This window comes from Ostrea edulis, chromosome 9, assembly GCF_947568905.1.
Source record: "Ostrea edulis chromosome 9, xbOstEdul1.1, whole genome shotgun sequence".
In the NCBI taxonomy this organism is placed as follows: domain Eukaryota; kingdom Metazoa; phylum Mollusca; class Bivalvia; order Ostreida; family Ostreidae; genus Ostrea; species Ostrea edulis.
In genome coordinates, this window is record NC_079172.1 from 41,796,900 (window position 1) to 41,824,786 (window position 27,887).

The 27,887-nt window shown below is 36.1% G+C and overlaps 1 protein-coding gene across 2 annotated transcripts; it reads right to left on the reverse strand.

Moving 5' to 3' along the window:
- Positions 1-547: 547 nt before the first annotated feature.
- On the reverse strand, positions 548-27,792 carry LOC130050146 (uncharacterized). 2 transcript variants are annotated; one of them, XM_056149254.1, is made up of 15 exons: positions 27,706-27,792; positions 20,006-20,115; positions 19,763-19,914; positions 15,841-15,988; positions 15,584-15,738; positions 13,202-13,337; positions 6,696-6,791; positions 6,483-6,610; positions 5,689-5,771; positions 4,349-4,421; positions 3,876-3,947; positions 3,498-3,596; positions 1,841-2,002; positions 1,164-1,259; positions 548-982 (listed from the first exon to the last, which is right to left on the reverse strand). In XM_056149254.1, the coding sequence occupies exons 2-15, from the start codon at positions 20,085-20,087 to the stop codon at positions 923-925; spliced, it is 1,542 nt and encodes a 513-aa protein (XP_056005229.1). In that variant the 5' UTR covers positions 20,088-20,115; positions 27,706-27,792; the 3' UTR covers positions 548-922. The 2 variants fall into 2 exon arrangements, with proteins under 2 accessions (XP_056005229.1, XP_056005230.1); XM_056149255.1 differs by lacking the exons at positions 548-982; positions 1,164-1,259 and adding an exon at positions 1,288-1,494.
- Between the last annotated feature and the right edge of the window lie 95 nt (positions 27,793-27,887).

Consider the following 27,887-nt stretch of genomic DNA (forward strand, 5'->3'; position numbering starts at 1 on the left):
GTATACAGATGTTTTTGATGATAGTTGTTTACCCATCGATATCAGGTGGGTGTTCATTGTTTACCAACATCGGATCAGGGTACGTTATTTCTCGAATATTTCAATGACAGTTCGTTCTTCTAAAAAAGTCAAATGGTCGAACATCGTTTACAGTCTTGTTTAAAATTAGGATTTCGCAAATTCTATGGTCGTTATAACCTATAGGTATGATATAATTTTGTTATATCCTGATGGACGTGTTTCATAACGATTGTTAGGCCGTTCTTGGCACACTGATGTTGACTACGGATAACTCAGTTTACCTGATCAAGATATAGGGCTCACGGTGGGCGTGACAGGTCAACATGGGATGCTTACTCCTCCTAGGCAGCTGATCCCACCTCTGGTATGTCCAGGGATCCATGTTTGCACAACTCTCCATTTTGTTTTGCTTATAGGAGTTATGAGATTGATCACTGTTCGTTACCTTCACCTTTCATGACTAAAGTCACACACTTACATTACCAATATGACGTAAATCTAGATGAATCTAATTGCAAGAATCAACTGCAAAAGTATACTATAATTTTACTTTCTTCATTTGTTTCAATACAACATTTTCTTATGATTTTTGACACCCAATTTTGAAGATCTTTCAAATTATGTTGATGTCATACAAGCAAGATTGATATGGGGTAAATCTAGATATAAAACTAACTGCAAAAGTATTCCATAATTTTACTTTCTTCATTTGTTTCAATACATTTGCTTATGATTTTTTTTTATATCCAATTTGGGGATCACTCAAACTGTTTTTATGTAATACAAGCAAGATTAATATAGAAAAATATATTTAAAACATCCCGTTGATGAGAGTCAAACTATAATTTGTAAGCACTGTAAAAGCACGTTTTTCTTCGTTCGGTCTCACGTTCTGAGTGATCTAATTCAATTTCTTCGGAAACTGCTGCTGGAGGTAATATTCTGTTGATTTTCTTCCTTGCTGTAAAAGCAAATATTCAGTATCATGGTAAAGAGTCTCTTTCTGGAGGACTCTCAAAACATAGGAAAAGTTCTAACGTAAGATATTTGATAATCACGGTATAAGGATAACATTAAACAAGGGACTATCAGCAATCGAATTTGATTTTCCCCTTCTGATAGCCTAGTTTTTACCATCTCACCTCAACTAGAAATTCCTTGTCTTCGTCCTCCAGATCAAAGTCTGTGGTGGTGATGTAGGCGGTATTTATTCCTACCGTTCTCTCAACATCTTGATCCTGAAAAAATGAAGGAAAACTCAAGGGATTTTAAATGTCATAGTAACTGTGGTATTCGCAAGGTTTGCAAAAGTGACTTTGATTAAACTAGGTTTAGCAAGACTTAGGAAATGTAACTTTTCAAACGTAAATCATAGATATGCATGGGAGCAGGTGCCTAGGAAGAGTAAGCATCCCCTCTCGCCCGGTAACACCCGCCGGAAGCCCTATATCTTGTTCAGGAAAACGGAGTAATCTGTAGTCAAAATCAATGTGCCAAAAACGGTCTAACAATCGGTATGAAACAAGTCCGAGAGCTTTTAGATACGTTTTTCAGACAAAATATCTTTATTCCAAACATCGAATTCCATATTTACAAATTCGTGTAACCTTTCATTATTGTGAACCTTAAATTTGTTACAAGCAGCATTGCAAGTAAAACGCATCTAGAGAAAGGATATTTCATGGTTTCAACAACCTGTCATCATGATTTGAAAATTAAGATGACACGATGCCAATATGGAAAATTCTACGAAAAATTCAGCTGTTATCTGTCTTGCTCAAGTAAACATTTTGAATAAACAGGCGCCGATAAAACAAACCTGTTGGAAGATCCTTCCAATGTTTGTGAGAAGTAAACTCTGAAATGTCTGCCCAAAGGATATAACACCGGTTATTTCTCGCCGACTGTACCCCATATACCATTCACGTACACTGCGGCCAGTCTTTCTTCTTATGAAATCCGATATATCTCGAGCCATTATCTAAATCAAGCGTTCATGAATAAGTAAACCAAGACATTGATATATGTATCATATCTCCTCGTTGGAGAGGGAAACATTAAATCTAGTGGTGGCCCCTATACAGATATACAGTGTACCTTACCGTATCGTTCTCTACATTAAATCTAGTGGTGGTCAACTATACTGATATACAGTGTACCTTACCGTATTGAATCTAGTGGTGGCCCCTATACAGATATACAGTGTACCTTACCGTATTGAATCTAGTGGTGGCCCCTATACAGATATCCAGTGTACCTTACCGTATTTAATCTAATGGTGACCCCTATACAGATATACAGTGTACCTTACTGTATTGAATCTAGTGGTGGCCCCTATATAGATATACATTGTACCTTACCGTATCGTTCTCTACATTAAATCTAGTGGTGGTCAACTATACTGATATACACTGTACCTTACCGTATTGAATCTAATGGTGACCCCTATACAGATATACAGTGTACCTTACCGTATTAAATCTAGTGGTGGTCCCTATACAGCTATATAGTGTACCTTACCGTATTGAATCTAGTGGTGACCCATATACAGATATACACTGTACCTTACCGTATTGAATCTAGTGGTGACCCCTATACAGATATACAGTGTACCTTACCGTATTAAATCTAGTGGTGGCCCCTATACAGATATACAGTGTACCTTACCGTATTGAATCTAGTGGTGACCCATATACAGATATACAGTGTACCTTACCGTATTGAATCTAGTGGTGGCCCCTATACAGATATCCAGTGTACCTTACCGTATCGTTCTCTACATTAAATCTAGTGGTGGTCAACTATACTGATATACACTGTACCTTACCGTATTGAATCTAATGGTGACCCCTATACAGATATACAGTGTACCTTACCGTATTAAATCTAGTGGTGGCCCCTATAAAGCTATATAGTGTACCTTACCGTATTGAATCTAGTGGTGACCCATATACAGATATACAGTGTACCTTACCGTATTAAATCTAGTGGTGGCCCCTATACAGATATACAGTGTACCTTACCGTATTGAATCTAGTGGTGGCCCCTATACAGATATACAGTGTACCTTACTGTATCGTTCTCTACATTAAATCTAGTGGTGGCCCCTATACAAATATACAGTGTACCTTACCGTATTGAATCTAGTGGTGACCCCTATACAGATATACAGTGTACCTTACCGTATTAAATCTAGTGGTGGCCCCTATACAGATATACAGTGTACCTTACCGTATTGAATCTAGTGGTGGCCCCTATACAGATATACAGTGTACCTTACCGTATTGAATCTAGTGGTGGCCCCTATACAGATATACAGTGTACTTTACCGTATTGAATCTAGTGGTGGCCCCTATACAGATATACAGTGTACCTTACCGTATTGAATCTAGTGGTGACCCCTATACAGATATACAGTGTACCTTACCGTATTGAATCTAGTGGTGGCCCCTATACAGATATACAGTGTACTTTACCGTATCGTTCTCCGTTTTCCCAAAGGCTTCCAACACGGCTTTAGCATTTCGAGGTACACTTCCAAAAATGCGTTTGTACTGTTCATCTGTCAATGTTTCCTGGTCAAATAAAGGAAATATATTTATGAATATTCACTTGCGCTATTTTGCAAAGGAAATGTTTTGTTTATCTGTATGGATTTCACGGTGAAACTTGATTGAACTATTGTTTATTATTGATACACACATTAAAAAACAAAAGTTTGATTATTTCGTCAACGAAATGAGAAAGCTTAGTTAATCAGTACGCGGATAAATATTGTATCGAAGTCATAAAACCACAGTATTTAACAGGAGAAATATTCCCTCTGTTGTACCCTTATGCTCGTAAACACATACGTCATCACAGGCTGCTTCCAGCTCCTCTCTGGTGAGCACTCTGTCCAAATCTGCATTATGTGTCTTTAAAACCTTTTTCAAACAAATCATGCTTTTCATCAGTTTTGTCTTCATATTTCTCTCCCTAACAAGCATAACAAAATATTCCAATTCTGAGTTAAATCTATAATGATATATATTTGTATACCGTAAATTTTGTCTACCGTTTTATTTTTGTAGTAATACATAAAATTTAAGTTACGAAACCGTTTCTCAATGCGTTTGGGTGAAAATAACATGAAGATAAAATTTGATGATATTACATATCCTTACTTGGTACACATTTTCGCTTCCTGAATTCATAATCATTTTTAACCACCATTTGCAGGTCTTTCTGTGATAACTTTTATGGCGTTTGAAGTTTTACGTAGAGACAGAGAACTGCAAATTTCCACCAGAAAAATAGAGAAATTCACTAATCAACTGATACATACCTCTAGAAAAACTTCAATAGTATCCAGAGTCTCAGTACCCTCATTATAATTTTTTCTATTTTCCATTCTACTCCTACAAAATAACATTTAAATCTCCATTAAAAGACAAGACAGATGAAAGATGAAAATAACGCACAGTGATCATAACTCGTATTAGCAAAACAAAACAGAAAGTTGGGCAAACACATATCCCTGGATATACCAGAGGTAGGATCAGTTGCCTAGGAGGATAAAGCACCCCCTTTCGACCAGTGATATCTGCATGTAATTAATGCTATCTGAATGCTTTAAATAGTAATGAGATGAACCTTCAACATTTTACACGATCATTTCCAACGATAAATTAAAGACTAGACTTTTTGACATCATAGACAGAAAATGGAAAACAAAATATTTATGTTTAAGTATCAGTTATCCAAAGAATTACCACTCTGTTTCCACACATAAGTACTCTAAAGTTGAAATAAAAACTAATATTGGAGTTTCTCATTCACAATATCTTCGTAATCTTTGGTGATCAGGTATTCCAACAGTCTGTTGGAATTCCCATGGGCACGTATTGTGCTCCTTTGTTAGCTGACTTGTTTTTATATTCTTCTAAAGCAGAGAATAAGAAATCTCTTGCTGTAACCTTCAATTCGACTTTCAAATATATCGACGACGCGTTATCTATTAACATTAATGATTTTCATTCATATGTCGATATTGTATTGAAAATAGATATTAATGGCAAATTAACAACTCAACTTTATGAAAAATGGATGATTTCAGCTTCTCCATCATCAAATTCCATAATCATGTAGCAATATTCCATTATCACCTGCATATAATCTATATATATATCTCAACTGATTCGATATGCAAGAGCTTGTTCTGAGTATAATCAGTTTTTAAATCAAGGCAGGCTAGACTACTGACAAACAAGTTGATAGTGTAGAAGTTTCAACAGTCTAGTTTAAAGTAAGCATTTTACAATTTTATGGTCGTTATAACGATATAATTTGCCAATACAACCTATCATAAATATAAGGTCAAACGCTGTTTGACATGTCTGATATCGATTGTTAGGCCGTTCTTGGCACAGTGAATTTAACTACGGATAACTCCGTTTACCTGATCAAGATATAGGGCTCTTGGCGGGTGTGACCGGTCGACAGGGGATGTTTACTCCTCCTAGGCACCTGATCCCACTTCTGCTATATCCAGTGGTCAGTATTAGTCCAACTCTCTGTTTTGTATTGCTTATAGGAGTTCTGAGATTGATCACTGTTCGTTGTCTTCACCTTTCATAGTATGCATATTCTTATTAAAGTGTGAGAAAGCATTAAATAGATATTCACCTTGCTAATTTGGTTCCCGGGAGTTCGGTTGTAGGTGGGGGCTTATGTACTGGTTTAAATATTTCTGACTCCTCGTCGCTGTACTATAATCACCGTGACACATATCAATAAATGTAGACATCATTCAAATAGTTGCAATATTGTTCTTGATAGTCTCAATTGACTTCTGGATTATGTAGGAATTTATTTATATATTTCCAATCATAGACGCCGTACTCGGCAGTGTTACGTCAATGATTAAACCATCAAAGTGAAAAATGATACTTTATGAAATGATACTTTATGTATGGTAAATTTCGCCCCATCATATTTTTGTCCAGATTGCCATTTTTCTAAATGGCCGATTTTACACAAATGTATATTCATTCATTTCTTCAAAATACTAAGAAACATATAATAACTTTGAAGGAATTAAAATCTGGGCGAAATCATTTTCCAGTGTTTAAAAACGAAAATAATACGCGAATATCTTCTTGTATACGGTGGTGACATTACATATTCATACACGTAGTACTTGTATTATACAATGTTTATCATTTAGTGTGTTTCTATAGCCATGAATATGCAGATTACATTTGATGAACCAGACCTTCAAGCAACTTCAAAAACGTCATACCAGCATTTTCTGTTCCGTGAACTTGGTCATTTGAAATTTTAAATAATATTCTTAAGAATCCAAAAATCCAAAAGCAGGACGACTACATACGGCATTGCAAAAGAAAGTGTATTTAAAAAATAAATACACAATGAGAAGTGAGAAAATAGTTGCCCTATAGTATTTATACAAAACAAACCACAATGAAACCAAGTGTCCTGTTGTCCCCCGTTGGTGTAAATCTTTCTTGTAGGATGGTCTTCATTTCTCTGATTTTCGGTAACTTGAGAAAAAACGAGTGTTCTTCGGACATTGACAGAAACCAGCCTAAAATCATTAAAGACAGAATGGATATACAGTATAAGAGGTTTTTTTTATTTTGGATTTTTACCAAGATTGTCTTTTCCCGTACCATCAAAACAGTGTATAGGATAATTGCAGGTCACCCCTCCATCTACGTAGTAATCCATTTTCCCATCATTGTCTACTGTCTGTGTTTGAAATAAACCTGAAAATAACCAAATAATACAAAAGCTATTTTATGAGTTACGATATATTATACATGTGCTAAATTGTTTACCAATTGATTTTGAATGTAATACTCGAACAGAATACTGTAAATGTATTACATTTGGCTGTGTATTCTATTTAGCGCCTTTGGCGGAACGCAGCTTCCGCTAAATCAAGTACATCGCTAAATGACATCCGTAAATCTAGATGTTTAAAGTAATTCAGGAATGCGCTAAATCAAATCTACGCTAACTTGTTGAAAAAACGATTTCCGCCAAATATCGTACACGCCAAATATAATACGTTTACAGTATTTATTTGTGTTGATTGAAACATGGGTGACAATTGATGTAATGAAATTCAATGAACCTTAACACACGGTGCACAATAAGCATCTGAACCTTAGCTGTTCATGGCAATGGTTTAGTTATGGTAACCGTTGATATTGACAATATGCTTTGCTAATAACGGAACTATCAAAACTTTGTGGTGTACAGGAAATAGATATAAAGGGTGCAGATAACAGTGTCCAATCTCTAAAAATCCTACAAAGAGTATCAAATCAAGAACAAGTGGGATCGGTTTAAGAAGAGTAAGCATTCCCTGTTGAACGTTCACACACACCCTGAACCCTTTACAAGTATTGATCAGCTGGTAAACGAAGTAATCTGAAGTCAAAACAATACATACAGTACAAGATTAATAACACGCTCAAACAAAATCCGACCATATTACTCCTGTTCTAATAGATCTTCACTGGCCCCCAGTTGCATACAGAATTCATCATAAAATGTAAAACTTATACGGTACCAATTTTGATGCACCATATGCGCATTTCGACAACTAATGTCTCTTCAGTGATGCTCAACCGAAATGTTTGAAATTCGAAATAACGATAAACATGCTAGAGCTATTATAAAGAAAAACAGTGTGCCAAAAGTGGAGTCAAATTCGTCTAAGGATAAGAGCTTTGCATGAGGGAGATAATCCTTAATTTTGAAATGAATTTCTAAATTTTATCACAGCAATTAAATATACATCCGTATTTTCAAGCTAGTAACAAAGTACTTAGCTACTGGGCGGTAGAGACCCTCGGGGAACAATGTCTCTTCAGTGATACTCAACCGAAGATCCTTCTTCATGCTTTCAAATCTCTCTACAACCCATCTCCAGTTTACATAAAGGATATCCTTACAGTTTAAATTCCCCCACGATCACTAAGATCCGAATCTCTGCATCTTCTCCAGGTACATCGAACACGTACGAAAACATATGGGGATCGACGTTTGGATAAGACCACATAGAATCTCTGGAACTATCTGCCTTTTAAGCTCAGACAATGCGTTTCACTGTCTAGTTTCAAAACGGACCTCAAAACGCATCTTTTTAGATTAGCTTTTAATTTGTGATTTTTTTAATACTTGGTGCTCTTACATTACAACTCTTATAGTACTGTTACATTTAAAATGAAAAAAAAAACACCACTATTTGAACTGTATTTATTATTGTTATTATACTTATGTCCTTTCTTTGTATTTAATTATTCCTAAGGGTTGTTTTGAATTGTTTTACATGTTATTAGGGTAATTCTATCATTACATTAGGCGTTATATATTAATAATAATAATAATTATGTATTTTAATTCTGGCACTATAAATATTTTATTCAAATGTATGTGTACATCGATTTTATATTATCTTTTATCTCACAACAATTTATCAACAGGGGATGCTAACTCCTCCTAGGCACCTGATCCCACCTCTGGTGTGTCCAGGGGTCCGTGTTTGCCCAACTATCTATTTTGTATTGCTTGTAGGAGTTATGAGATTGATCACTGTTCGTTATCTTCACCTTGCATTTGTAAAGCGCTTTAGAGAACTAATGTTGATAGGACGCTATATAAATCTTTTCATTACAATTACGATATAAATAACGGTCTTACAATCGGTATGAAATACGCTAGACAATATTCGACCTACAAATGTAACGTCAAGTGACAGTATTTGCAAATAAGATCATTATAACAACCAGAGAAATAGCCTATCTCGATCATGAAATTGATGATTCACAGAATATGTTCTTATGTAAAACTTATACGGTACCAATTTTGATGCACCAGATGCGCATTTCGACAAATAATGTCTCTTCAGTGATGCTCAACCGAAATGTTTGAAATTCGAAATAACGATAAACATGCTAGAGCTATTATAAAGAAAAACAGTGTGCCAAAAGTGGAGTCAAATTCGTCTAAGGATAAGAGCTTTGCATGAGGGAGATCATCCTTAATTTTGAAATGAATTTCTAAATTTTATAACTGCAATTAAATATACATCCGTATTTTCAAGCTAGTAACAAAGTACTTAGCTACTGGGCTGTAGAGACCCTCGGGGACTAACAGTCCACCAGCAGAGGCCTCGACCCAGGGGTCATAATGTAAAACTTATACGGTACCAATTTTGATGCACCAGATGCGCATTTCGACAAATAATGTCTCTTCAGTGATGCTCAAATAAACACCATATGCAGTTGATAATGGAATATGTATGAAATAAGATATAATTTTTGGGTGTTTTGGGGATATGACATGAAGTTGGTGATGTGATCAAATTCTATATGATATTTAATTTTTTATATTCATATTTTGGATTTGTGTTCTTATCGAGCTTCCATGCTTATGTAGCAGATGACCGAAATAACAATCGTACAGCACAAAATATAGTTTGTTAGATTTTTTGCGAATAAACAATTAGGAATAATATCTAAGAGAATAAAAGATATAAATATTTAATATCAAAGGCTAAAAAGACGAAACAGGGGTGAAATAAAGGTAACTTTGATTGATTGATTGAATATTGTTTAACGTCCCTCTCGAGAATATTTCACTCATATGGAGACGTCACCACTGACAGTGAAGGGCTGCAAAATTTAGACCTATGCTCGGCGTTTATGGCCATTAAGCAGGGAGGGATTTTTACCGTGCCACACCTGCTGTGACACGGGACCTCGGTTTTTGCGTAAACTACATCCGTGATGTGATTTGATCGCGATCAGCGATGGAGAAACCGTGGCGTTGACCTACTAGAAGTTAAAAACGCAGTTGTTAAACACAGATTTCGACAGAAATTCAGGGAATTTCAGATAATTGACGGAGTATAGATGGGTCAGGTTAAGGTTTTTGCAAGTTTTGGCAGGGAACAACGGCATATTCATCGCTAGAACTCGTGGTTGTAGCCATGTAAGACAGATTTAGACGAAGTGCAACATGCAGGTAGGTTGCTTAATGACCTCCAGGGTGTGTGAGAGAAAATAAATACGAACTGACAGATAGTTTTTGTTCACTTGGGAGATTTCTGTTGTAGGATTTTAATGAAGACTACCAGCGGTGCCCTGACATGGACATAATTTTTCGAGCCTCAAAACCAGCCTCGCTCATGCCGAGTCATGGCCGTGATGGCTGATGCCTGGAAACAACAGGTTGTCATCATCCTAGAGTCGTATAGATCTAACTTTGTCTCCAGTTTTTCGCTTCCAATATCAAAGTCGTCGTATGAATTCGCTATGTTGCAGGAGTTGCAGTTTTAGGCCTAGTTCTAGTAGTTGCAGACGGTATTTAAAATGAAACAACTGAACGGTTTGTTTGATATTTCTGTTTTACTAATTGATGAACTTCTTTTCTGTTCACAAAATAAACTCTGTATAAATATTTTGATGCGGTTTTAATAGAATTTTATTTCTTGTTATGATGTCATTGCATTGATAGATCCAGGATTTCCAAAAGAAGGGGTGTGTGAAAGTTGAGTATCGGCCAAAATACTCGGTCATTTCGGGTGCCAATCTGGACTTTTTACTCGCACTATTTCTATTCTCTAAATTTGTGGCGAAAAGGTGGGAAGGCCTCAAAATCCCCCACTGCATTGCATAAGAAAGAAGCCAAGTGAAAGGTACCTGAATTTTGAAGCGGTGATTGTATTTATACGCTAGAAAAGACTTATCACGTGACCAACATCATGTTGTACGAAACTGAATGTCAATTTCATTAGCATTGTCATATAAGGAAATACATTGGCAAATGTACAAAATGTATATATCATAGGATTAAGCATTCGTTTTGGAGAAGTTATCGATGTGTAAACTATGGACGTTTTACTCACAAACTGAATAAAAGTGCAAAGCACTTTTATGTTAAGTTTGTGAGTAAAATGTCCGGAGTTTACATCGATAAATTCTTCAAAAGGAATGTTTAATTCTTATAATTCCAATTCGTTTCCTGTAATTTCAATTTCAAAAATTTTCCACACTATGTTATTTGTTTTCAGCCGCGTATGAATACATAGCTTTTTTATTTATTTAAGGAATGACTTTAATTCTGGGGCAAGTTATACGAGTATAACCTGGTTTGAGTCAGTTTACGCTTTATAATCCGCGTAAACTGACCCAAAACATGTTATACTCGTATAACTTGCCCCGGAATTGAAGGCTATCCTTATAATTTAATGCAAGAGGCAAAGATCATAACCTTCGTTTATCAAAATGTACATAAACTCGGAAAAATACAAGTCAACTGAGCCGTGGAATGATTCACTTAGCAACAACGACGAAGCTGTGAAGACAGCCATCTTTAATCTTAGTTCTACGGAGCCTAGCCTATTTATTAAAATATTGTATCGAAGGTGAAGGTTTTCATGATAGAAAATATGTGTAGACTATGCATGCAATGAGTATTTCGCTGCCCTTTAGAGATAGAGATCCATTTTGAAGTCGCTCATCTCCGACAGATTGAGAAAATACAAGAAATTGCGTTGTTTAGGCCTACCCAAAATAAATCTTCAAATACCAGAAAATGCAATAATTTGCGGCTTTTAACTCTGTGAAAACTTCTACTACATGAAAACTTACCTTTGTATGCAACGTTGTCGCTAATAGTAAATCCGACACAAGAAAATATGTAAGCAAGTGGCAAATCGCAATCCACATGTCAATGTGTCTGACGCCATGTAATAAATATGTGAAGTATGAATTTTTGTTTGCTTTGTTGAAAGACGGATCAAGCAATGACACCCCCCCCCCCCCCCCACTTTCCCCAGTGAGAAATATATTTCAAAATGAACAGTGTAATGCTTACTTGGCAAATCATTAATTTGAATATATTATCTTTGTTTTAATCTATTATTCGACCATACATACAGAGAAAGATGTTTTACAACAGTAATTTGTGTACAAGTAGATGCTATGACAACAAGAAAACAATATTGGTATCAAACCGAAAAAAAACTTCTTGTACACGTTGACTTTCTATTCCAAGGCTGAAAACAGTGCTGCGATGTCAATTTAGAGAGAGAGAAATATAGTTCCGGCTCTCGTTGTGAAGGGTGTGTGTCCCCATACCAAACCAGCTGACCAAACCAGGTTATACAAAACTAACCTGCGTTCCTCAATTGGAATTTGACCAATCAGAAACAAGGATACAATCAGAATTAAATTATTGATGTATAAATTTTCATTTTGCTTTATTTTTGTCCAATCAAAACTATTGTAATAAATCACATTAGAATCATTGCCACATGTAATACGCACATCCTGGTTTATGTTTACAACGTAAATATTGAAAATTAGACAAGGCTACATTTCTACAAATTTAGTTAAATCATCGTTGTGAATTTCATTATGGCTGAATTTATACTTACTAGGCGTAATAGCAAATCTATGTAAATATCGTAAGATAATAAACCCACTACATAAATCAATGATGAACATGGAAAAAAAACCCACCCACATAGTTAGGAAATATGGGTCTCTGAGTTCTAAGAGCCTTGAATGTAAACTTTTTACGGGAAGAATAAAGTATATAAACAATGGAGGCAATTTCGCATTATCGACAGAACCGGTCACATAGATTACCGTTGTTTATTGTATCCCTAATGACAAACTCCCCGTCGAGGCCTCATTACGTCACCTACGAACAGACCTCTCCTATGTGACGCAGCACAATATACAGATTTGTATATTGTGAGTCCGCGATTATCACACAGGCAAATAACACTAAATAAGTAGTTCGCAGTTAAAAATTTGAAGATATTGATATTAAGAGCATTAATATAAAAGTATGGAATTTATTTTAAACATAAAATGATCAAAAGATCATTAAAAAGTAGGGAGACTCTGTTCAAATTATTGTGTAAAGTAATGAACTTGATGTTTACGTTCTTGTTTTGAAAGTTGTCTACGTTTGACGTTATGTTTTTTCGTCATTCTACAGTGACGTCACAGTATACGCGGCCTAAGAAATCGCTATCCCATAATGCCTAAGTGGAAGAGTTTGGTTTGTGAGCAAAGGAACTCTGGTGGAAGGTTGTCCCTAATGAAACAAACGAATCAGGCATGCATTTCTTTAATGAAGAGACTCATACCTGGGATGGACATAGACATCTGCACAGCCTTTCTGATGGAAAGATCGGGTGTCGTTTTGGGGTGGCAGTATTCTTCTGTCTGGGAATTCAGACTCGTGATGATCACACACAGTTCTTTCCCAGTAATGTCGTAAAGCTATAGTTTTATTTAGAGGAGATACGGTAAATTATTTTCAATATTTCATACATATCGTCGCAAACCGTGGCTGTATGGTCAATGAAACCCTCGATTTTCATGAATATTTCAATTATTTATTGACCAATCAGTCACAATAATATATTTTGACATTTTAATGGCTGCATCAACACATAAACCGTGTAGCGTTTGCTTACAAATAACAACAGACACAAAATTAACCGATCACTCTTTTAGAAGCAAGTCAAGTATATAGTTATTTATCCCACTTTAGACAAATTTGCAGATTATTGATTGGATAATAGCTAATCACATGACACCCAGAAATGCTGAGGTCTCCGTACTGAGAGTGTATTAGTTTAACAACTCTGACGTCACTAACAAATCACGTGACGCCCTGAAATTTTCAATATACCGTCTCTGTTCAGAACGTTTGGCAACTCTGACGTCATTTACGATTAAATGATGCCCCGTCTCCGTGCACGGGTATATTAGCTTTCAATGTAAATCTGCTTTCAGTTTCAGTTTCAACATACATGATTTGTTTATTTAATGTAATTGTTCATATTCTTAACTATGATGTTTTGATATTGTGATTATATGATTTTCAATGTGACACATATGTATGGAATTCATTTTAATAATTGACTAATATTTGTCAAAGATGTAACTGAAATCTTTACAAATTTTACAAAAGTCGCCTCGCCCAATACGGATTTCCATTTCACACCCTGGATGACTCCGTTTCATGTCCCAAACCGACTGTATAGCTAATAATATCAAATGAAATCCGTTGTTTCCATAAGTATGGGTCAGTTAACCAAAGCAGGTTTGGTTTTTTCAGAGAGTTGTGACCCTGACCTGAGGACATAAATAAATAAGGACCATCGTGTACCAACACGTCTGATGACTGTGGTACTGTCTCTTGATGGCCGGATACATACATGTGGTGGTCGTATGTCATAAATCATAATGAAATAAAGAAGTAAGTTATATTTATTAAAACTAAATAAAAAGTAAAAAATTAATAAAATAAATTATATTTTTTATTTATATAATAAACATGTATGTGTCCGGCCATCAAAAGACAGTACCACAGTCATCAGACGTGTTGGTACACGATGGTCCTTATTTATTTATATTTATTTATTTTTAAACCATGGGACAACCCATACGTCCCATACGGAGCATATGTATGTTACTACAACACACTTCAACTTCACTATATTTGTGCATTTGGGAGGTGTTGGAGGGTGAGGCTGGATCGCAATGATATATAGTTAAACAATCTTACGAATATCAAACAAACAAAACAAAACATAGGTCTTTTTAACCCCAAAACATGTTTGAGTTCCCGTTTGGTTGATGTATGATAATGAACACGAATATTCATTAAGTCGAGGACTTTCTTAATCATACAGCAACGGATATAATGTGTTTCATATATGGCAAAATCACAGTAAAATTTGTAGAACTATTTTTGAAAAAAAATATTCCCATCAACTACAGGTGGATATATTAATTCAGCTCAGAGGAACAGTTTGATCTATGTCTGTGCATTTGTGTATCATAATTTTGAACCAAACTTCTCACTTACCCATTAGTAAACGCGAATTCCAAGAATTCATTATATAAACAACAGTCTCCTTGAAGGGAGTAACTTCATAAGAGATGTAAAAAGAGTCGGGGTTAAGGTTACAAGAATATTCCATTATCACCTGCATATGGTTTTAATATCTCTTAACTGATTCGATACGCAAGAGCTTGTTCTGCGTATGCTCAGTTTTGAAATCGAGTCAAGCTACTGACAAACAAGTTGATGGTACAGAGTTTTCAACAGTCTCGGTTGAAATCAGCTTTTCGCAAATTCTATGGTCATTATAACGATCTAGTTCGTCAATACAACTTATCATTGGGTCAAATGCCGTCTGACGTGTTTCATACCGATTGTTAGGCCGTTATTGGCACACTAATTGTGACTACAGATAACTCCATCCACCTTATCAGGATATAGGGCTCATAGTGGGTGTGACCGGTCGACAGGGGATGCTTACTCCTCCTAGGCACTTGATCCCACCTCTGGTGTGTCCAGGTGTCCGTGTTTGCTCAACTATATATTTTATATTGCTTATTGATCACTGTTCGTTATATTCGCCTTTCATTGTATTGCGTATAGAAGTTATGAGATTGATCACTGTTCGTTATCTTCACCTTTCATGTAAACGAAAGTCTATAAACAAATATACCTCTCGAAAAGTTAAATCCTTCTTTCCTTTTCCCACTTTATCCTCGATTGCTTTTCCCAGCCAAACCAAGAAATCATTGGTTTCAAAAAATCCAAAGTATTTCAGCAAATTGTAGATTAATTTCGGGTATTTGTAAACTTGCCATACTTTAAAATCTGCAAAATATTTCTAATATATCATATACCACATGGATGAAAATTCACATTTTCATTGCTTCTTTGTTCTTGTTAAAATGAAATTGCAGCAGCAGGGCTTACTTATTAAGAGATCATAGAAATTGGTTCCCAACAGGTCCTGTAGTTCAGAGGAAGAGTATCCTAATGCTAGAAATGTAGCACAAATGGCGCCAGCACTAGCTCCAGCAAATCGCTTGACGTTTTTAATCATCTTGTGTTTCTCTAGTACCTGAAATGGAAACAGATGTGCATCATTTAAGCAGGAAGATAATGTTATCAAATATCCGAGTTATAACTAAACTTTGGATACTAACAGCAACTTTCTGTCAATGTCTTAATCAATTTCGGTAAATAACATTTCTTATCAAAATTTGCATAGCCTCAACAGCATTCATTAATGAGCATGATGGTGTGTATATATCTCAACTGATTCCATGTAAGAGTTTGCTCTGTTTTAGTCAGTTTATAAATCGAAGCAGGCTACTGACTGACAAAGAACCAAGTTGATGGTACAGGGGTTCCATCAGTCTCGTTTAAAGTCGGCATTTCAGAAATTCTATGGTCGTTATAACGATCTAGTTTGCCAATACCACCAAATGTTGTCTGACGTGTTTCATACCGATTGTTAGGTCATTCTTGGCATACTGATTTTGACTACGGATAACACCGTTTACCTGATCAAAATATCTAGGGCTCACGCCGGGTGTGACTGGTCGACAGGGGATGTTTACTCCTCCTAGGCACCTGATCCTTCACTGGTATACCCAGGGGTTCGTGTTTGCCCACTTACGTATAAGAGTTGTGAGATTGGTCACTGTTCTTTATCTTCACCTTTCATTTCATAATATTATATTCTCAAAAAGGAAAGAGTAAAGGGAAAGCTTGTTATGACTGAATAATGGATTGATTGTGTTGCGTCCCGTCAAGAATTTTTCACTCATATTGGCACGTCTATGACCGAATGAAGAAATCTTCCCTTCCATAGATACACTGCTGCATCCATTAAATGTTCTATCATGCCCGAACCTTTGCTCCTCACGAAAATTTTAACTACTATGAAGGAGAAACTTCAGACGTATTGTGCCACAACATATACAAGAACTGGTCTGAATCTAATATAGGTTCTCAGAAGTTTCAAAGAACATTTAAAGGATTTGCAATCACAAAACTTTTCCCAAATTAAAAGCATTAAAATTACGACTTTTCAAAACTGTACACAACCATTCCTCATGATGAATTAAAGGCCAGGCTTTTTTGACATCACAGACAGCTGGGTTTTTTCAATAAAAATGGAACACAAATACTGATCAGCTGATCAATTTAGCTCTTATCCTTAGACGACTTTGACTCCAGTTTTTGGCACTCTGTTTTCCCTAAAATAGCTCTTACAAGTTTATTGTTATTTCGTATTTCAAACATTTCGGTTGAGCATCACTGAAGAGACATTATTTGTCGAAATGCGCATCTGGTGGATCAAAATTGGTACCGTATAAGTTTTACATTCATACATTGTGCTCAGTCATCCAAAACATTACTTTGTGAATCTATGAAAAATACTGTGATGTTGATACATGTATAAAGAATATGTTAGAGTTCCTCGTTGACAATAATATTTACGTAGTCTGATAATCAAGTCCTCTAACAATGCTGGAAGTATCATGGGCACGCATTGTGTTCCTTTGTTGTGATCCATTTTAAGCTGATCAGTTTTTGTATTCTAAAGACAGAATTTAAGGTATTCAATGTATATTGAAAGGATACTGAACAATTTTGAAGGATTTAAATTAACATAAATGTTATTGTTAAATAATGATGACGGTAAAGTGGATGAAATCCACATGACTGGTAAATGATTTGAAGCTGACCTTTTTGCACTTGCGATTTTATCTGTCATTTGTTAAATTTAAAAAAATCTAATTTTCTAAAAATTTGTGTGGTAAATGATTAATTTTATTTCATATTTTCATAAAGAAAAAGTGTATGTAACTTTCTCACTAGAGATTTGAATGAAAATATAATTTGATTTTTGAAAATATCTAAATTCTATAAAACGTGTTCTTCCCATAGACTTCAGTGTTAAATTCTAGGTAAAATAAATCAAGCAGTAAACATAATTTTGACAATTGGGTTATTTTTATTTGATGAATCCTTCAGAATGATACTGTGATTACAAGAATCCTACTATCAATTTACTAGATATGAAATATGGTCGTTAGCTATTTCATGAGAAGAACAAATCTCTTGTTGTTGCCTTCAACTCGACATTTAGATATATCAATTGCGTTTTATCTATCAACAATATTCATTTTCATAGTCATCCCACCTCTGGTATATTCAGGGGTCTATGTTTCTCCTACTCTCTATTTTGTATTGCTTGTAGGAGTTGATCACTGTTCGTTATCATTGCCTTTCATATGTCGATTCGATATATCCCAGTAAACTCGAAATAAAAGACACCATAAAGTCTTCCGTATCTGTTTCATATCTGGGTATTCATTTCAACATAGATACCAACGGCAAATTAGCGACACAAACAACGAGATGGCTTCAGCTCTCCATCGTCAACTTCCGATATTTATGTAGCAATATTCCGTTATCACCTGCATAAGGTGTTGCTCAATATCTTCGCGAAAGCATGTTTTGAGTATGATCAATTTTAAATCAAAGCAGGCTATTGGCTAATAAGTTGATGTTACAGTGGTTTCAATAGTCTCGTTTAAAGCTGGTATTTTGCAAAGTATATGGTTGCTATGATGATGGAAGGTGAATATAACGAACAATGAGCTGTCTTACTCTAATCTGATATAATTTGCAAATACATCTTAATACTAGGTTGAGTGTCGCCTGATGTCTTCGATTGTTAGGTAGCCGTTCTGATTTCGACTACGGATTACTCCATTTTCATGATAGAGATATAGGGTTCACGGCATGTGCGACCGGTCAACGTGTGATGCTTACTCCTACGAGGCACCTGATCCCACCCCAGAACTTTTAGAATTCATTTATTGAGTATTCCTTGAACTTTGTGGAATTTGTTACACTTAAACTTTGGGTTAGGTCCATGTAAGTCTTCAGTAGTGCGTTGATTTAACGTGGCAGTGTTTAATCTTGGAAATTCTACCTAGGAAATTAAAGATTTTGACAAGGCTCCATTCCTGTTTCGGTGTTAGTCCCTATAAAAAGAGATGACTGTCTCCAATGTATATATAGATTATAATTTTTGGAAATTTTGTATTTTTTAAATATTGTTTGATATCGGTGATTGGCGAGTTTTCTTTTGACTTGGTCTCCGACTGGTCGAAGAGAGATGTCGTTATATCATCATGAATTAGTAATGCACATGGAGTTTATTTTTATTTCAATCATATATTATTATGTACTTTTACGTAATAGGCAGTTATGTGAATCTTTGTTTACCCATGAAGGGAAGCATAGTCTGCATATCTGTCATCAGATTACCAAACAAGTTACATCTATAAATCAACCATTGGGAGGTTAAGTCAGGTTTTGTGAGAAGAAGTTTCCCGAGTCTGTACACCCTGAGTTTAAAGTCCAAAGTGTTCCGATTCGTAATCGAGTAACATATTTTGATTTAGCTCCACAACATGCAAGCCCTCTGATTAAATAATTTTCGACAAATGCATCATCGATTTTGAAAAAAACAACAACCACGCACTGCATGTTCGAGCTTAACTCCTTGTATTGTTTGTAGTTGTACGTCTCTTCAAGACTGTTTCAGTCATATTGAGAACTGCACGATCTAGACCATTCTTGGGCGTAATATATTGTTTGTTGCAACAACTAATTATAACTCAATAGTCCCATAATATGCCAGACCTTTTACTCCACCTCCTCTGAAAACCATCTAGTGTTCACTCAATAGCCCCACAATATACCAGCCCTTTTACACCACCTCCTGTAAAAGCCATCTTGTTTTACCTCAACAGCCCCACAATATGCCAGCCCTATGACTCGACCTCCTCTGAAAACCATCTAGTTTTACCTCAATAGCCCCACAATATGCCAGTCCTTTTACTCCACCTCCTCTAAAAACCAGATTTTCGAATCTCTCTTCCATTGGAAGTGTTTCTGAGGTTAATGAATAGTTTTTAATACTAAACGGTTGAAGCTGTCCTTGCATGTCTGCTGCACACCCTGGAAAGTAAACATAACAAAGGATTGTAAAATTATCATTTAACTATACACAAAGACCATAACAATTGATCAATAAATTCATAAAACTTACCTGAATCGATGCAGACATAAGGAATTAGTTCCTTTGCTTTCTTTGTATCATCTGACGAGGGGGTTGAACATCTGTTACCCATGATGGCTTATAGAATGTAAATTATCAACCTGTAATAATGGGAAATATATTCATTCATCAATTTATTTCTTTAGCACCCTTCTGGGGGTATATTATCAATATATGAAAGGTGAAGATAACGAACAGTGATCAATCTCATAACTCCTATTATCAATACAAAATAGATGGTTGGGCAAACACGGATCCCTGCACACACCAAAGGTGCGATCAGGTGCCTAGGAGGAGTAAGCATCCCCTGTCGACCGGTCACACCCACCGTGAGCCCTATATCCTGATCAGGTAAACGGGATTATCTGTAGTCAAAATCAGTGTGCCAAGAACGGCCTATATCTATCTATATATTTATCTATCTATCTATCTATTGATAGACCGATATTAGAATACTAGTATGCTTCAGAAGTATGCGGAAGGTGTAGCCAAACTGATTAAGAAAAATTGGAAAATTTCAATTAAATGCTGCTAGAATAATTACTTGTTTAAATATCATTGACATCAAGGGAATCTCTGTATTTTAGTACCGGGTGGGAACCACTTTACATCAGAAGAAAAACAACAAGACTGAAAACAATTTTAAAAGTAAACCGGGATTTAGTTCCTGATTATCTGTCGGACATTTTTCCAATAATTAGATCCCGAGCCTGAAATTATGTAGCAAGAATGTTTTTAAGACTATAGCACACCAAGATGTAGACTACAAATTCATAAAAACTCCTTTGTTCCAACAGTCATACTGATTTTGACTACGGATAACTACGTTCACCTGATCAAGATGTAGGGCTCATGTTGGGTGTGACCGGTTGACAGGGGATGCTTACTCCTCCTAGGCACCTGATCCCACCTCAGGTGTATCCAGGGGTCCGTGTTTGCCCAAATGTCCATTTTGTAGTGCTTATGGGAGTTATGAGATTGATCAGTGTTCGTTATCCTCACCTTTCATACAGGAATGGAACTCTTTGCCTTTGGAGACAAGGCAACCTGAACCTTCATCAAAATTTATGAAATGCATCAGTAACATTAAAAAATCTCCCTTTTATTTTTCATTCGGAGAGGGGTGTTTCAATATCATACATAGAAGGCTTCGACACAACTGCATTCTTGATAAAGAGTTTTCCGCTGCAATATCGTTGAGAGCCCTTTATGTACGTGTGGATTTGTAAAGGGTGACTACCATTATTTCTTTTCTTGTATTAGGTACAGAAATGCCAGACACCAATTATTAAACAAAATGTTCAGACAAACTTCAAATAGTTAACACACATGTTCTACTGTAGGGTCACACTTCTTTCAGCAATAAGAAAAATGAAAATCCTTTCTCTCTAATTCATACATTTATTAAACAGAGTAATCGATTTAATCATTTGTCTAGTATTGTACATTAACCTATCATATATATTTTGAATGTTAGATACCATGTCTAATACTGATTATTTCCTAATATACTCATATCCTTAATGTTAATTAATAATCGTGCATATTATGAAAGACTTTGTATTTATGTTATCACCATGTATACAGGGGGAGGACGGACTAAGTTTTTAGAACTTGTGTCTGATCCATTTGCAATTATATTACAATAAAATGCGTTGAAATAAATCAGTCTTACACTGGATAAAGTCAAAAACAAGGAACGAGTTAACTAATCAGTATACTTCAGCGATATGTTAACTTCTTCTAATAATAATAATAATGTACATGCCTCCATCAGGAGCATAGTCTTACATGGATAAAAGGATTAAAATCTTGTATTGAGGGGCTCTTGAGATGAAAACTGGATAAAAACTATCTTTCCATCTATGGTGTCATTTGTTCGCCGATTCGGACTTTCAAAGTATATAGTGAATCGGCATTCATGATGTTTTGTGGCAAGGAGTTCCAGGGGGAGATAGTGACTGGGAAAAATGAATCCGATAGCTTTTGATGGGGCAGAAAGATTGAAGGAACCGTGTTGTATGGCCTCTTGTTGATGTTCCTGTACGCTGTAGAGGGATGGGTGGTATGTCTATGATGTTCCTGTACGCTGTAGAGAGATGGGTGGTATGTCTATGATGTTCCTGTTGGCTGTAGAGCGATGGGTGGTATGTCTATGATGTTCCTGTACGCTGTAGAGGGATGGTATGTCTATGATGTTCCTGTACGCTGTAGAGGGATGGGTGGTATGTATGTGGTGTTCCTGTAGGCTGTAGAGGGATGGGTGGTATGTATATCATGTTCCTGTACGCTGTAGAGGGATGGGTGGTATGTATATCATGTTCCTGTACGCTGTAGAGGGATGGGTGGTATGTCTATGATGTTGTTGCCAATGTGGTATATCATGGTAACACGAGTCACGTATCGTCTGGATTGAAGGCTCTCTAGGTGCATTTGTTCTATCATGCAAGTGACTCTCTCTCTCTCTCTCTCTCTCTCTCTCTCTCTCTCTCTCTCTCTCTCTCTCTCCTGTAATTAGTCATAATATACCGAGTTGCTCTTCTTTGGACTCTTTCTACAGCCGCTTGGTGGGTTTCGTTGGAGTTGTCCCACACTGTGGCAGCTTAGGGTCGAACTAGGCTTTTATAGCTCAGGTCCATGATTTTACTTGGGCAGCTGGCAATGGTGGTTTTATTTGCCTTTTTAGTCATACTATTGATATACGGACCCCCATGATAGCTTGCTGTCAATTATTACACCAAGGTATTTCGCTGTCTGTTTCTAGTAGTATGTGGCCATGAATCTTCTAATGGCCAGGTACAACCCTTCTTTTGTTTGTTATCCGGATGACCTCACATCTGTCTCCTGACAACTGACAACTCAACTGTATGACAAACGGGATGATTTCAGCTTCTCCATCGTCAACTTCCCATATTTATGTAACAATATTCCATTATCACCTGCATATGGTGTTTATATCTCTCAACTGATTCGATACGCAAGAGCTTCTTCTGCGTATAGTAAGTTTTTAAATCGAGTCAAGCTACTGACAAACAAGTCGATGGTACATGGATTTCAACAGTCTCGATTGAAGTCAGCATTTCGCAAATTCGATGGTCGTTATAACGATCTAGTTCGTCAATACAACCTATCATTGGGTCAAATGCTGTCTGACAGGTTTCATACCGATTGTTAGGCCTTTCTTGGCACACTGATTTTGACTACGGATAACTCCGTTTACCTGATCAGGATATAGGGCTCACGGCGGGTGTGACCGGTCGACATGGGATGCTTACTCCTCCTAGGCACCTGATCCCACCTCTCGTGTGCCCAGGGGTCCGTGTTTGACCAACTATCTACTTTGTATTGCTTATAGGAGTTATGAGATTGATCACTGTTCGTTATCTTCACCTTTATAGGAGTGATGAGATTGATCACTGTTCGTTATCTTCACCTTTCATCTGTCTGGGTTGAGAAATTCATCATCCGGTCCTTTTCCCAGTCCTGCGACTTGTTTAGGTGTTCTTGCAGTGATCTTATGTCTGCCTCTGTGTTGATGGTATGATAAAGCATACAATCATCCGCAAATAGTCTAGATGTTGAAGTGACTTTGGATGCTAGATCATTAATGTATGCTAGGAAAAATAGGGTCCCAAGGACAGTGCCCTGGGTACTCCTGATGTAACATTGGTTGGTTGTGATATTTCTCCTTAGATGAGGACGACTTGTTGTGTTCTTTCCGCTAGGAAGCTTCTTATCCATTCAAATGTCTTTCCACGCACATCCTAGTGGTGTAGTTTCACTGTCAGTCTATGTTGGGGGACCATATCAAAAGCTTTAGTGAAGTCCAGCAGGATGGTATCGATTTGTTGTCTGAAGTTGAGCCCCATGGCAAGGTCATGACCCTATTAATGGCCTGGCTCTCGCAGGAACGTCGTTTCCTGAACCCATGTCGTTCATCTGCTAGGATGCTATACCTTTCTGGGTGGTTGATGAGTTGACTATGTATAATGAGTTCAAGCAATTTGAAACAGAGTGAGGTTAGCGACACTGGGCGGTAATTAGCTACTTTTGCTGTTTCCTTGCTTGAACAGCGGGGTGACAAACGCTGATCTCCAGTCACCTGATTATTGAGGCCTGAAAGATGATGGATAATTAAGGTGATGATTAACTCGTTCTAATACCGGCTTATAATGAGTAGTTCGTACCTCGATGTGTAAAGCTATAGAACTAGTGTTCAACTGTGATGAAAAATACGATAAATAAAATAATATAAAAAGATAAAATAGAATAATAATAAATCAACACAATGTGGTGTTGAAGGTATTGAAATATGGAATAACATGAAAAAATGGGACTAAATAAGGATATCATAAATAATGAACAACAAACAGAACACTGAGTAATAGCTAGGGAAAGGCATTCAATCTGGTGAAATCATTGGGTTTATCCATGCCATCGGGGTGGAATGACTCTAGTCCAAAATTTCTCCTCGCTTTTTCTCTCCACATCGGTCCAGTGAGTATTATGGTCAATAACCACTACTGTCATGTCTTCCCACTTGTGTCCTTTGAGATTGAAAAACAAAGAACTGCGAACGAGAGTACTGTTTCGCCGCCCACCTTCTGGTCAATTTTTAAAAGTTATCATCGCTGAGATATCAGCTCTTCTGTGATGAAGGTGCGTTCAGTATTTGTTGAACTCTTGGGTGGGTACAAGAAGTATACATATACATGCATTATAAACTGGTTATGTAAATAAGGATATTTAAGTTATGAAAACATAAATTTTGTTTTTATCAGCCGTTGGTATACATCAAGAATAATTTAATTGTTATTAGGCCATTAAATCAAATATGAAATTATCATTTATTTCCTCTTCTACACGAGTGATACTTTTGTCAAAGAAAGATGGTAATTGTCTATTTTTGTTTGAGCTAGTTCATCATCAAATACTCATAAACGTCGTACTAACTATAAAACACAAATCTCTTTATACAGGTATTATAAATTGTCATTTAGCAAATTTATATCAAAACCTTTAATTGTTGTTTCACGAGGGGGTGGGGGTATGTTTACAGACCAAAACGCGGCGAAAATGTTCACTCTTTGATGAATTGCAAATGAGGTTAAAGTATGAAAAATTAAGATAAACCATTTTTTACTCAATGATATAAAGTAATCTGACAAATTGAATTGTTTATATTTATCTGTATCAATAAGAATTTCAAAATATATGACGTTTTAAATCCCAGTTTCAAGGAACATATTTTTCTACACCCTGATCAAAAGGAGTTGAAATTAAGAACAATTGATTTATCAACACTGGTAATGAAGTTAATAACAAATCACTACTGAATTCTACTTTACATTTTAAAAAATCTCATTAGCAAAATCGTAAAGCTTTATGAAATATACGAGTTGAATATGTAGGCGGGAATCCAGATTTAACGTGCAAGGTTCTTCATTTGGTAGGCTGATTGCTTATAGTTTTGTTTAAGCTTATAGTTTTGTTCATATGCTTGGTTACAAAGCAAGTATACTAGCCAACGAGAAATTATATCTGTAAGATAAAATTTAAGAGATTGTATAATGAGTAACACCATTTGTTTTCAGATACTGTATTCAGGGACAGTCTGAGGAGAAATTGTCTTCTTTAAAAATTGTTGACAAGCAGAAAAAGAAATTTCTCTTTTGTCCAAACTTCATACTCCTAAATTGGAGGTAGGGGGAGGGCTCCGTTTTTCTTTCAATTCATCATTACATTTTTTTCATCCATTACTATCACCAAAAGAGTGGGGTGGGGTCCAGTCTGTCAATATATCTTATCTTACTTGTGAAAAAAAACTTAGTTTGTATGTAAAAATAACCAAAAATGAATGTTGTCAAATATACGAAAGTCTATTAGTATCATATAAAAAATAAATTTATATTCCCTTATCTCGTAATTGCGAGAAAAGATCTCGTTATTACGAGATAATTATCTCGTTATTACAAGAAAAGATCTCGTAATTACGAGATAATTATCTCGAAATTTAATGCGGGAAAAATATGTAAATATTGATTACATGATATTTTTCTTTATATGAGCTCTCCTCTCCTCATTCCGTCAGTGTGTTTTGGTGTTTTTAATATAAGAAATCACTTTCCACCCAAAGCATGTCAAATAGACCAATAGAATTTTTAGAAAGTTAACTTACCGAACGAAAGTTTATTCATGCATTTAAAGTACAAAGGAAAGAAAACGACGATTTATTAGTATAGGTTTCTGCACTATCAATTAATTAAATCAATTAAATTTTACAAATTTTACGATGATATAAGCTAATAATAAAGTTAAACTATCATAATGCTTAGTGCGACTGTGTATGAATTGGAAAGTTCAAGATTCCTGTAATTCCACCGTTAAGTACACACTATGATGGTACATATTGTCGTTTGGAACATATCATCCTCAGCGACGATACGCACGTGCCCTCTCGGTACATATTGTCCGTTCGTACATATACTACATATTGTCGCCGACGATAATATGCGCTGAGACAAGGCATATTCTTGGATCACGGTACATACTGTCGTCGGAGACAATAGACCATTGGATTATATTGTCGCCGGCCGCGATAGATTGGAAGGGGGGGGGGGGGGTAAAATAACTATAGGTATCTCTGTAGAGAATATTTAGCTGTGGTTAAATGCTGAATTGTTTAATGCAAATGAATATTTGGAATTCTTGTACGATTCCGATACCATTCTCAATGTAGGCCGTAATCACCTTTTTTTTTGTTAATCTCATTAAATTATTACATGTTTGACTTGTTTCATTTTATATATTGATAAATTTCAATTTAAAATACATGTATCTATAATATGAAAAATATCATTATTTCAACAAACCACTATCTGGCGCTTTAAGTGTATGCATCTTTTGTTTTTACTTTCATATTAACATGCATGTACAGGGACTAGTGCCATCTCTCTCTCTCTCTCTCTCTCTCTCTCTCTCTCTCTCTCTCTTACGAGAGAGAGAGAGAGGGGAGTTGAATAACCGGCGACCGCCAAATAAATTAAGTGGCGGTCGCTAGTTAAATTAAGTGGCGGCCGCCAGTCAATATAGCAACCACCAGTTAATTCATATGGCGGCCTTCTGATTAAGTGGCGGTCGCCGGCTAAATTAAGTAAATCAACACCTCTTTCATTTTGGATGAGAGACAGACACAAACACACATAGAGGAGTTGAATAACCGGCGCCCGCCACATTGAAGTCAAGAAGCGGTCGTCTGATAAATTAAGTGGCGGTCGTCTGATAAATTAAGTGGCGGTCGTCTGATAAATTAAGTGGCGGTCGTCTGATAAATTAAGTGGCGGTCGTCTGATAAATTAAGTGGCGGTCGTCTGATAAATTAAGTGGCGGTCGGCAGTTACATGTAAATTAAGTGGCGGTCAGTAGTTGATTCATATGGTGGCCGCCAGTTAAATTAAGTGGCCGCCGCCAGTTAAAAGAATATCAATTCTATATCCTGGCACCTATATTGGCTTCCGTATACACCAGATACACGTTAAAGTTCACAACTATTTATTTTAAAATAAGATTTATCGTACTTTAGTTAACGACAGAATCGCATTCATCAATGCATGTATGAATCGGCTAAAATCGTATAATTCTAATTTAATACGATATTATTATTCTTTTCACTTCAGAAATAGTGTACTTACTTGTCTGGCCTATTTCTCTTGTTTTGTCCCAGTCTCTTGTCACTGTAATTAGGTAAACGAATTGGCCAGACATGAACTTAAATATCAGTCCTGCAAAACATCACACAACATGCATTCGTTGCAGCCAATAAAAACTCGTTTTGTATAATTCAAATGAAGGTAGGGACTACATATAAACATGT